The sequence below is a fragment of the Apaloderma vittatum genome, unplaced genomic scaffold, assembly GCF_000703405.1.
Source record: "Apaloderma vittatum isolate BGI_N311 unplaced genomic scaffold, ASM70340v1 scaffold18917, whole genome shotgun sequence".
Lineage (NCBI taxonomy): Eukaryota > Metazoa > Chordata > Aves > Trogoniformes > Trogonidae > Apaloderma > Apaloderma vittatum.
In genome coordinates this window covers 1-12,170 of record NW_009726131.1, presented here as the reverse complement: position 1 = coordinate 12,170, position 12,170 = coordinate 1, and the positions used below count along the sequence as shown (strand labels likewise).

At 39.3% G+C, this 12,170-nt stretch overlaps 1 protein-coding gene across 3 annotated transcripts; it reads right to left on the bottom strand.

Moving 5' to 3' along the window:
* Positions 1-5,642: 5,642 nt before the first annotated feature.
* On the bottom strand, positions 5,643-11,760 carry ZBTB18 (zinc finger and BTB domain containing 18). Of its 3 annotated transcripts, none has more exons than XM_009873175.1 (2): positions 11,572-11,760; positions 5,643-9,520 (listed from the first exon to the last, which is right to left on the bottom strand). In XM_009873175.1, the coding sequence occupies exons 1-2, from the start codon at positions 11,582-11,584 to the stop codon at positions 7,938-7,940; spliced, it is 1,596 nt and encodes a 531-aa protein (XP_009871477.1). In that variant the 5' UTR covers positions 11,585-11,760; the 3' UTR covers positions 5,643-7,937. The 3 variants fall into 3 exon arrangements, with proteins under 3 accessions (XP_009871477.1, XP_009871479.1, XP_009871478.1); XM_009873177.1 differs by having other exon boundaries at positions 11,589-11,746; XM_009873176.1 differs by lacking the exon at positions 11,572-11,760 and adding an exon at positions 10,737-10,772.
* Positions 11,761-12,170: the final 410 nt, after the last annotated feature.

The window sequence follows — 12,170 nt, the reverse complement described above, 5'->3', positions numbered from 1 at the left end:
AAAAGAAAAAGAAAAAGAAAAAGAAAAAGAAAAAGAAAAAGAAAAAGAAAAAGAAAAAGAAAAAGAAAAAGAAAAAGAAAAAGAAAAAGAAAAAGAAAAAGAAAAAGAAAAAGAAAAAGAAAAAGAAAAAGAAAAAGAAAAAGAAAAAGAAAAAGAAAAAGAAAAAGAAAAAGAAAAAGAAAAAGAAAAAGAAAAAGAAAAAGAAAAAGAAAAAGAAAAAGAAAAAGAAAAAGAAAAAGAAAAAGAAAAAGAAAAAGAAAAAGAAAAAGAAAAAGAAAAAGAAAAAATTGAAAAAGAAAATAAGAAAAAAGAAAAAAAAAGAAGACTTTAAAAGGTCTCTTTGCTGATATTTTAAAATGTGTGGCTTTCTTGATGAAAATTTAGGCTAAGAATAACAAATTTCCTAACTGAAGTACTGCTTTATGTCATTTTTTGTCCTCACTATTTTTGAAGTTTTATCTCTGTGAGACTTTTCCAATTGTTAACCAAAAAAAATACATTTATGTTTATCATACTGAACTGGGCAAAACACAAGTTTTGTTCGCCCTGTGTCTCAGGAGCCTTTTCTTTTAAGCATAGAGTAGCAGTTCTTGAGAAATAATTGGAATTAAGTCGCAATGAGCTATCCAACACTTGCAGAGGTACATTGGTCTGTCTATCAACAGGAAGCTCAGCATTTGTGTGCTCATTGAATTACATCCTCGTAATTAATACAGAGGTGTACTTCTCCATTTCTCCAAAAATTACAAATTGCCTGGTTAGTCTCAGCTCGTTAAGACACAGATCTTACTTACAAGTCACTCAGTCATTTGAAAATAATGAAATATTGGTATTTATAGTGTTTTCAAGTTGTTATATATATAAACCTGAAAATCCTCTATGAACAGACATCAGATTCTGGATAGATGGTGCCAGTCAAACTACTTTAGAAAGAGAGTATAAGCTACCAAAAATGAAGACCCGGTAGCTATTGCCTGTGAAGATAGGATACGTTTCATTAAGATTTTAACTATATTTTAACTTGGTATGAATTTCCAAAATTATCTCTACGTGAATCCTCACTAAGTGCGAATACATGGCAAATGCAGTTGAAAATAAATCCTATCTTGTATGATAAACCTCTATCAGTTTCAAGGGGTTTTATTTATAGATAAAGTACATTTTTAAAATTGTAAAATGTATATTGGGAACACTTCCAGACGTTTATAAAAAGTAGCTTTAATGCTAAAATTGAAGACAATTTGACAAAAACCTAAAATGCAGCATTGAGGGTAGTTTTTATTTTCTTAATAGCTGTAAATAAGACTTAACCAAAATGTATTTCAGGGAGGTTGTGAAAGAAATATTTAAATCCTTGTCTAGATTTACATCCCGATACAGTGTACACCATGCCATAGAGCTGTTTTGAGACAGTTAAGCCTTTTAATATACCTCCTGTAGTACTGAGGCAGTAACATATTGCTTTACCAGTTAAATCCTTTCGGAAGTCATGATATACAAGCAACTTGCCCTCTAAATATTTCACTAATTTCAAGCTGGGTTTCATGCATTGGGTTGTAATGACTGGGGATGCGCTGTGTAAATCCCTATCTGGCACGTTCCGGACGTGGCATAAAAAAATCCTTCTCGGTGCTCAGATCAGAGCTGATAACTGCAGGAATCACAAGCAACAGGGCTGCAGAGGGCCGTGTCACACTGGCTGCTACGTACAAACACTAAACACGGCTTCTAAACATCTTTAAGGAACAACTGCGACTGTGATTTCCATGCACACCTAAATAAAAATTAGCGAGTGATTTTAAAGTACTTCCTCACACGAATGTATGTTCGTACACAATCTGCATTTTAAAGTGCACATACCAAAACACTGCACATTAAAACGTCCCAAAAAATAATCACCAGCTGTATTTTGTAATTAATCATTTATTTATTTCCTGCAATCCCCCAAATCCCCAATCACATGGAAATTTCAGCTCCGAGGCTAGACTGCACACGCTCTCCCTTCTAGTCCAAAGCAAAAGCTTGTTAGAGCCAGGCTGTAAAATCTCAAAAAGAAAATAAAATTTGGCCTTGCAGTCACAGCTGCCCTAGAGGAGGGGCACAAAATCTGTCCCAGTGTGGGGGGTGTTTTCACACAGTGGTGGGCACTTGTGACCCCCTGCTACAAATGGTTAATGTTAAGAAGTTATCAAGAAGGAAAACCTGCCTGTGTTCTGTACAAAGACGACAGTACATTAGTGGGGTGAATGTCTTCTAAGAAAAAAAACCACCTGGAAAGTAAGAAACTCAGTTAAAGCAAAATGAACCTGGAGGTTGTAAGCAGCCAACACAGGCAAGTTCCATTACCCTGAAAAATTAACTACCCCAAGAAATTCCAATACGAGAAAAAAGAGTCCTGGTCAAATATGGATTATTTTTGAAAAAAACTTTTTTCTTTTTTTTTTTTTGGCAGATCCCTCCATCATTCAAAACCTCTGCAACATTTGCCGTCACCGTCAGAGTTAAGCTCATTCCACCTTTGACTTCAGCGCTGTGCAGAAGGCTCACCCCTCTCCTGCTCTGGTGGAGCTGGGGAAGCTGTGTGTTCTTCGCACCGAGAGCACTTCGATTTGACCATCAGTTAAAAGCAACACTTCTTTCTTAGCCTACAAGACTAAAATGGATAATCTTTCCTGAAAGGAATGCGATCCCTCATCGGTAAGACCCATTAACAGGTTTAGCTGAATTTTATCACGCTAGCAGAAGCTGCCGGCTGTAGGTTTTAATAAGCAGGGCTCTTCTTCCTCTATCTTCATTTGCAGGTGAACATTTCCACCCTCAGCCCAAAACCACTCATAAAAATAAAGAAAGAACTCCTCTCCTACCATCTAGAAAATATTTTCTATTACCAAACTCACTGTATTTAATGACATGATTGAAAAACACGTGAAGTGCTACAAAAATTAAACAAGGATTCCTGAACTAGAATATTTTAGAAGACCCCAGAAGATTTGTGCATCACTTTTTCCACCCTTTAAAAATATCTGCCAGTTAAAACTCACATTTACCACCCCAGTAAAAACACCTTAATGCCTTGATTAGATTTCTTTAATAAAAGACCATACTCCGGAAATATTTCAGTTTGGAAATCACATGGACGAATAGTGTTAATGTGTAAGTTTGAGAACCCTGCTACGGAGGATGACATGACAATATTTTAGAATGGATTTTCTAATTTTAGGGCATTTTTGCAGACATGAAACCTATTTCACCTTTACTCTGAATGAATTTGCATTGCTTCAATGTGAGTGGAAGGAGCAGGTAGAAATTTTCTCCCCTTTCCAAGTTCTCCTCAGCTATAAATCGCTACAGCATTGTTAATCATAAAAAGGGGAGGTGGTGGTGTCAGGGTTTCGTTTTCAAAAGTAGGCTGGAAAAACGTATTTTGGAAGTTATATATTAGGAATCCATCAAAAAGTTTGATTATTGTCCAGTCAATTAGGTGTGGAAAAAAAAGTCAGTCCACTGCCGACAAATTACTTGCTCCATTATCTGTCGAAGGAAAGCAGAGGGAACACCGTGGCCGGGACAGAAAACAGTGGAGTCCTTCCCCAGCAGGTAAACCAGCACGGCTGCTGGGTCGAGGTGGCACAGCGGGAAAACGGAATCTGTCCCTTTGCAAATTAATTTCAACAATTTTATCTCCAACATGGCGATGCAAGTTTCAAGGGGCTATGCTTAGGCTCAGCAGAAGGACGTGGGAACGTTCGGTATTTGCTTTTATCCTAAAGCAGGAGAGCGGGAATAGCAATGAGGATCCCTTCCCCGCCTTGGCCAGAAAGTTTTGTTTTAAACTCCTACCAAGTTCTTCTTCAAATTGCACCTACAACACGCAAAGGTCTCAGTTAGTACATGGTCTGTAGGATGCTATACCTGATTCAAAAGTGTCTGTCATGCCAATCCCTTAAGCTCGAGTTTAGAGAAATAATTTGTAATTAAACAATATTAAGCCATCACATGCAGTGGTTAAATAAACAGCCATATGATATATTTAGCACATTCCCTTGTGAGTCCTCGGCTAGTACTCAGAGCTTAAAAGCGATTGACTACCACCGGTCAGAGAAAGTCTTCTGAACCTGCAAAGTTTCGAGCGAACAGTTTCCATTCCCGCAATTTGCCTTTGACCATCATGGTGATATTGATGAGGAGGATTTTGTTACCATATATCCTCACATCAAATAAAACGTTCTCTCATGTTTCATTATCTAGGGACTGTATCACTTAAAAAAAAAAAAAAGAAAAAAAGAAAAAAGAAAAAAATACAGCTATTTAGATACATCAATACATTAAACCTTACGGAGAGAAACCATGCACAGGAGTGTATTTCACTTTTTCAACGAAGAAACACTTTGATAGCCACAAGCGTGAGCTGCACATGTATAAACCATCTAGACAAACCCTGAAAGTATAGAGGTTATTTTGAATTATTTTGCCGTTTATGGCTAAGCTATGTTTTCTGTTACCCTTCTGAAGAAGGCTCCTTCTAAGTCTAGTTTTATTTGGGAATCTACAATCCTTGAAAATCTTAATGTTGGAGAACAAATGGTGAATCTGCCTACAGCCACATCCAAAGCTCATCAGCTGCACAGATTTCAAAGCTGCAATATTAGCCAGTTTTCTGTCTTGATGATACTTTAAACTGCCTTAACTACACATAATATTCTGTCACACGAAAGCCTACAGTAAAGGTCTGCTGCTAGAAAAAAGAGAAATCTATGAGACTGAAGATGCTAACATTGACAAAAGGAGGCATTTTCAAAATATCTCTAACAACTAAACAAAAACCCCAATCTCGAACACAGCAAATGATGATTGAAAATTGTAATAAAGAATAAAACAGTGAAAAAGATGGTTTTGGCCACGTACAAATTACCGTAGATGTAGGAAGATAAGCAGAATAGTGCTAGGCACCAGATTTACCGGGTCAAGTCACAACTTCAGTTCTACCTAGACGGATGACAAATATAATGAAATGTTTAAATTAAGATTTTATTTTCTTCCCCTTCAAATTGGTCCTTCTGTCTCCATTCCAGACTTCTAATTTAGCTCTACTTTTGTATTCCCATCGGGCTCTGCAGTGCTGTTCTCCTTCCTAGGATGGAGCAGCCTCAAACAAGAATTCTGGGTATATCCTGCAACAAGCATCTAAACCAGGTCTCCTTCAAAGGTTTCGCTAAGCTTATTTTTTATTTTTTTTTTTAAAGAAATGCTTAGCCCGTAAGAGAAATCCCCAACGGACCTAGAATTATTTTCATTTTCCTCTGTAGTCCAGATAGTTTTGATGTACTACCGGTATTTTGGACATTTTTGACTGCCACTTGCAACATTGATGACCAGTCAGTACCTGGCCAGTGCTTCAGATTAAGTTGTTGCCTTCTGCTCTGATGTTCCAGTAGAGCCTGAAAACAAAGAGTGAGCCTGAGAGAGCTCCTTGGGGCGAAATTAAGCCCAGGAAAGGGATTGTGTGCGTGCCCAGATATTTGCACCGTAGCAAAATTTCTGGAATTTAACAGATTGCTTCTGCAAAAGTCTTTGAGGGAGAAAATAATAATAACACACAAATCCCTCTACAGAATGATCAAGAGCTACACACAGAGAAATGCTTTCAAAACACGAGCATTTAATTTTTTTAAAATGTTAAGTGAGATGTAAATATGTACGTTAGCAACAAAGTGCCCAAAAGCATACTGAAAACATATTCCATACACAGTTAGCAATAGAAGTCTGTACAAAAGTAATAAAGTTACACATTATAAAAAATACTCCGTAACTATAATTTAAAAGAGGGAAAAAAGACAAGGGAATTGATTTCTCAGTTCATATAATTTATTGCAGTTAGCACACAGTTTAAAAATTCACCAACACACCAATAGTACAAAACTAAACAGCATTATAAGTTATTCCCCCCTCAGGAAAATAAAACATACTATGATTGTCAAAGCTAGATGTCAGTCTAAGTTTTAGAACAAAAGAAGAATGTGAAACTAAGGAAAGGAAAAAAGCAATCACTCACGAGGACCACAAAAAAATCCAAGAGAAAGTCCATTTTCCTCAGACACTGATTGTCTTCTCTAACTTAAGAAAAGAATGTAGTTTTAAAACCTAGAAACTATTCAAGTAACTAAAGATAACGCTCCAAGGCCATTTTCACAGCTTTTTTTTTGTTTTGTTTTAAATGCCATTACAGCCAAATTAACACACATTTGACCAAATATTTCCAAAACAGTCCAGCAATACACAATGGAGTTTTCCATTCAGTATCTTAAGCACAAAAATAGGCTATGTTTACAGTAGTTAAGGCGATCAAATTTTAAACAAAAGCAGAGAAAGAAAAAAAAAAAAGGGGAAGAAAAAAAAAAAGGAAAAAACAGCAAACGTTTTCCATGCTACTCCCATAGACCTTATTTGTAAGTGCAAGACAGGAAAACAAACACTGTGCAAAATGCTTTTGACCTGCGTGTTGGTCATTAAAACCACACGTCAGGCTGCAGTCTCTGCTGCTTGGATACACATAGTCCTTCCCCTGCCCTCCCCCGGCCCCCTCTGTCACTCAACCCTTCCCAGGCCTTTCAGCCCGGGGCTTTTTCTTTTTTTTTTCCCCTCTTTTTTTTTTTTCTTCAGTCCACAGCCTCTTTTCAACGGGGGGAAAAAAAAAAAAAAAAAAAAGAGACACATCAGAAGGAATCCTACCAATGCTCATCTGGGGAAACGGACGCACCTCAGTGGGAGCTGGCGTGGGGTCTGTGCAATTAGAAGGGGTCTGGGGTTAGTAAATGCACACCGCACATGCAAAATCTCGAAGCCTGGTTGTAAACATTCTTTTTTTTTTTTTTCTTCCTTGTTAATGTAGCTATATCGGCGACTCGTAGCTTAAGTTCTTCTCAACTCAAAGACAGTGGGAAAGTAAATTTAAATTAGATAAAATAAAAACAGTGCATTTCTCTTCTTCGCAACACCGGCGTTTTCGACGGCGTCATTTTTTTTTTTTCCTAAGGAAATTAAATAATTTTCAACTCACTCGTTAAAGTTATACAATGCAAACAAAGACAAAAATATACTGAAAATCATGCATTTCTGTAGCGTTAATATTTACTTTTCAAGACTCAACTAAGAGCATCAACACAACCTGCCAAGTTCTTTGATACCTCCCCCCGGCCCATGTAATCAATTACAGTATACAATAACAGTAATTCACATTTTTTAAACACACAGTTCATCACTGCTGAAGCTGCAATATCCTTTTTCATCCCAAGCAAACCTTCACGTAAGACAGAGTCCCAGTGATCCCAGTGTACTCTCAGGGTTTTTGTTTTATGTTTTTTTGTGTTGGTTTTTTGTTTTCTCTTTTTTTTTTTTTCCAGTGGGAACTGTCAGAAATCCAGAAGTTGCCATAATAAGTTTTAAGTCAACCGCTTGTTTAAAAATAGATAATCCAGCATTTCAGAAATTTTCCGTTTGGGTCTAAAAGCATTCAGGTTTCCAACAGCTAGAAAGGACTCATGCAATTATAGAAATGTAAAGGAACTGACAAAATTGGGAGAGGATTTCTACATTCAGATTTTAAGAGGAAAAAGATCGAGAGCTTAAAAGAATGCAGTGTTTTGGGGAGAATAAAGCCACGTCCAAATTTTTTGAACTGGAGATTCCTTAGAAGTAAAGTATCCGCTGGCTTCTATTCCAAAAAGGGGGAAAAAACACGCTCCGCAATTTGTTACTTTGTCGGATTACCTCTACAGTTCGTTTTTATCGGAGTGCTAAATTAGTGAAATACTCATGCTGCCTTAAAGTGCAAAAAACAAGCTAATAGCCAAACTTTCAGTTCAAGGAAACAAGATTGCTTTTAGACTGTACCACAACTATATAGATTTATATATATATTATTTATATATATAAAAATTTTATTTCCAAAGTTCTTGTGAGCTATCTTCTAAGGTCCAGTCTCTGACAGTAGGTAAGCTCAGTGCTTCGCTTTTGACAGACAATGAGTTCACCAACTCACAGTGAAACTTCCGAATGTGTCTGTAAAGGTCTCCGGACTGCGTGAACCTGCGTTCACACCACTTACAAGCGTGAGGCTTCTCCCGCGTGTGAACCACTGCGTGGCGGCTCAGGTTGTGGGAGTACTGGAAGCTCTTCCCACACTGGGTGCAAGTGTAGGGCTTTTCACCTGAATGAGTCCTCTCATGGCGTTTCAAGGTGTACATGCAAGAAAAAGTCTTACCACACAGCGAGCAGGTCGGGACATTGACATCGGTAGCAGGCTTGCTGCGGATCCCGTCCTGCTCCCGAAAGTGCGTGCTTAAATGGATCTGCAGGATGTGGGGGCTAGGAAAGACCTTGTTGCACAGAGGACACATGAAAATTTGGCCGGCGGGGCTGAGTATGTTTGACACGTACGGGAGCAAGCTGCTGTCCATGTTTCCTTCCACCTGGACCCTCTCGTTCTCTGGAGTGATCATTTCGTCATCGCTCGCCTTGTCCTCTCTATCTAGCTCCCTCAAGACCGAATCTTCCCTCATCGGAGCCAGGTGGGCCGGCTCGTACTGTACCCTGTTATTAGTGCTCACACTTTCCTTCACAGTGCTATGTTCCATATCATAGTCATTAGTGCCAACATCACTCTCATCACAGGAAGCCTCTTTCTCCACCTTCACCTGAACCAGGCTGCTTCTAAGCATGTCCTGCGAAGAGAAATAAGAACTGTTCAGATTTTCAACTCCTGAAAGGCTGGACTTGACAGACAGGTCCAGCACGCAGTCAACATCTGCTGAATCCCTCACGGAGGTGACAGACCTCTGGGACAAAGACTCTGTTGAGCTGCAGGGGCTGGCTACTGTTTTTCCAGCTGCTGCCGCGTGCGTCTCTGCCTCTCCGCCAGTCTGGGGAATGCCTGCTGAGTCTGAGGGCAATCTCATCCACATGTTCCCAGGCTCGGCCGCCAAGTCCCTTTTGCTAGGCAGGATGTTCAATTTTTCATCTTCTCCATCGTCTTCATCACTGGGCAAGTCTCCTGGCATGTGGCTGCTGCCGTCGGAGAGGCTCTCCACTTTGTCTGAGCAACTTGAGGCGTCTTCCTCCTTTTTTGTACTGTCTGCCTCTGTGGTTGCTTTCTCTTTCAGCTTCTTTTTGCAGACTTTGACAATGTCATACATGTGGAGATAACTGGCAGCTGCTAGCACGTCTTCAATGGGCAAGTCTTTGAACTGGAGCTTTCCTTCATACATGAATTCAAGCAGGAGAGCGAAAGCTGGGGCTGTAACAATGTCGCTGTTCAGATGAACAATGTCCCTTTTGTCCAGCTGGTCCTTGTAAAAGAGGTGGAAATACATGCTGCATGAAGCCAGTACAGCTCTGTGCGCTCGGAACTGGGCATCTCCTACCAGAACAGTGCAATCACAAAGAAAACCCTGATGTCTCTGCTCACTCAGACACTGTAGCAAATGTCTGCTGTGGTCAGGAAACTCCATACTGTCTTCATAACCTACAAGCAACGAGATTTTTAGAAATTAAACGTAGGTCAGAATCATGGAACTTACAAAGACAAGTTACGCCACTCTAAAAACCTCGCATTTATATTGCCAGAATCCTTCTGACACCACGCAAAGATTACTTAACATGCACGTACGATTGGCAACTCTTTCCTTGACCAACCACTGAAGTTACAATTTCCCTTCTGGGGCAAATAAGCCGTTCTAATAAGCGCATTGGTACATTTGCAATTTTTTTAAAGGATCGCTGCTGTTCATAAAATCTGTTCAACATTTTTTTTTTCTCAGAGAACTTCCTCCAGATTGCGTCCCAATTGGGGGCAGACATCCCCCCCCCCAAATAATCTCATTTTAAACAGTAAGTTTGAGAGATCACAGAGGGGGGAAGAACAAAAATGAAAATCAGATTATCAACCTTCTTTTTGAAGTCAAAGTGTAGTAAGAGGAGAGGTTCACGCATGAAGAAATGAATATACCCAAATCTGAAGGTCTAACATTCATAAAGTATAAAAATTATCCATGGGTGTCAATTTATATTGACAGCAAAATCAAGGTTTTTAGAAATATAGTTTGCGTGGCTTTCTTCTTACAGTAAGCACGGTTTCAGGTTTTAAACCTTCTCCATGCTGTACAATAGAACATGAACATCTTTTGCCAACATGTAGAATTTACAAAAGAAACTAACAACCAAATGCCAACGAGCACAGAAATTTCCCTCCCCTCCCACACCAGGCAGAGTTTGCAGTACCAAACTTAAAAAAAAAAAAAAGTCATTCAACGTGAGCATGTGTGCATATTTAAAATCAGTATCCCGAATACTGTTCTTACCCAAGTATTTTTCTATTCACCTTCTTTGACGATAAAGAAAAAAAAAACTTAAAAAAGAAGTAGAGAAGTCAAAACTCAAATGGAAAGTAAAATCTCTTAAAAACCTGTCTTAATCTATTCTTCTGTGATTGATAGCAATGCTCTCCCAAACCATCTAAGCAGATCATGGCTCTCTGGGCGGGCAGATATTATTGAAAAATCCTCATCCCTCAGAAACCAAGATGTACTAAAACTTACAACACAACCCCTACTATATTCTGTAAAATACCATTGCTAGAGTAAAGCACGAAGATTTACAATACAATCACTTTAAGTGCCCCACAGCCAACATCAATCCTAATCCTTAAGAGGGCTAAAAATAAAGATTGGAGGGCAGCTCACAAGGTAGCTGTGATCAAATTAGGAGGCTGAAAGGACAGAGAGGGACGAAGAAGGAAGCTTATAAACATCTGATCCAGCTGACTGTGGCCATATGGCAGCTGCTGCCCAGATAAAGAGATTAAGAATAGAGGAGTGCGATTACAGCTGTCTGGCCAATTCAGGCAGCTCAAATCTACAAGTTCTAAATTAGTCGCAAATACAAAAACTCCTTCAAATAATTATTGTTATGCTGAAATAAAAGGTTTCAAATGCTACACGCGAGGAAGAAAAGAAGAAGCCAGTCAAGCCATTCTCCCCGGTACAAAAGTTTTTAAACACATAACTGATTTCTATCTTTCAGAAGCACTACAGCTGTATGCTGCTACGGTTCTAAGCTGCTGGATATACCACCGTGAAGTTTAATGAAAGACTTCCCCACAAAAACATTTCAGCCAGAGCAGTCCTTTTTCAAAAAGCACACTTTTGTCTATTTCACTAAAACCCCCGTAAAGTCACTTAAAAGATGCAATAGGAGAAGAACATAAAGCAGAACTCTCTTTAGGCTTGCCACTAAATCCACTGCAGTTTTGGTCTCAGAAATTAAGACGGAACTTCCTCTCTCCTTCTTCCAAACCAAGACATTCTCACAATATGTATTAAAGTTAACGCTAACAACGTGCCCCAGAACTGATACTCTCCGACTGTAGCCCAAGTCCACTTATCTATTTAATACTCAATTTCACATATTACCTCTAAACTTGGTTAGAAAAGTAATGTGATTTTTTTTCCCCCTGAAATTCAATAAACAACACACCAAAACAGAAATATGCTGTATCTAATCTATTGCTACTCCTACCTTTAGTACACATAAACCTGATTAAGTCCTTTCCTCTGAGTCTTGCTGGCTCCAGGTCTGTTAGATCGGTGGAAAAAAAGCAGACTAGGAGAGACAGATGCAAAGTGGAGATGATGTTAGAGAGGAATGAGATACCTTCTCCACACACAGATCTGCACACACTAACTCCCTGTCTGTGTGTTAGAATAAAAGGCTGAGGGATGGCAGGCTGTCAGCTGCTCTGACATCATGTTCAGATGGAAATGCTACCTCCAGCTGTGCTCCTTTTAATGCCATATGCTACTCCTCTACACTCCTGCCACCAGCTTTTTCTTAGGAGAACTTTTCTCTTCTGTTAGTATAAACAAAATACTTCAAAGTCTCTTTTTTTCAAACTTTCTAACAGGGAGGGGAGGAAAAAAAAAAGAAAAAAAAAGAAAATCCTAAACATATGGGGCTCTGCTGTATTTGCAGCATAGCAACACTTCTGCCTTAAGTTGGAGGACCCGCTCTCTACGCTGACAGCGCAGACCGGCCGCGGGGCTACCCGAGAAATCCGCACCGCTCCGGTTTTACGGAGCCCCGGGGTTCGGCCGGGGGTGGAACCGAACCGGACCAGA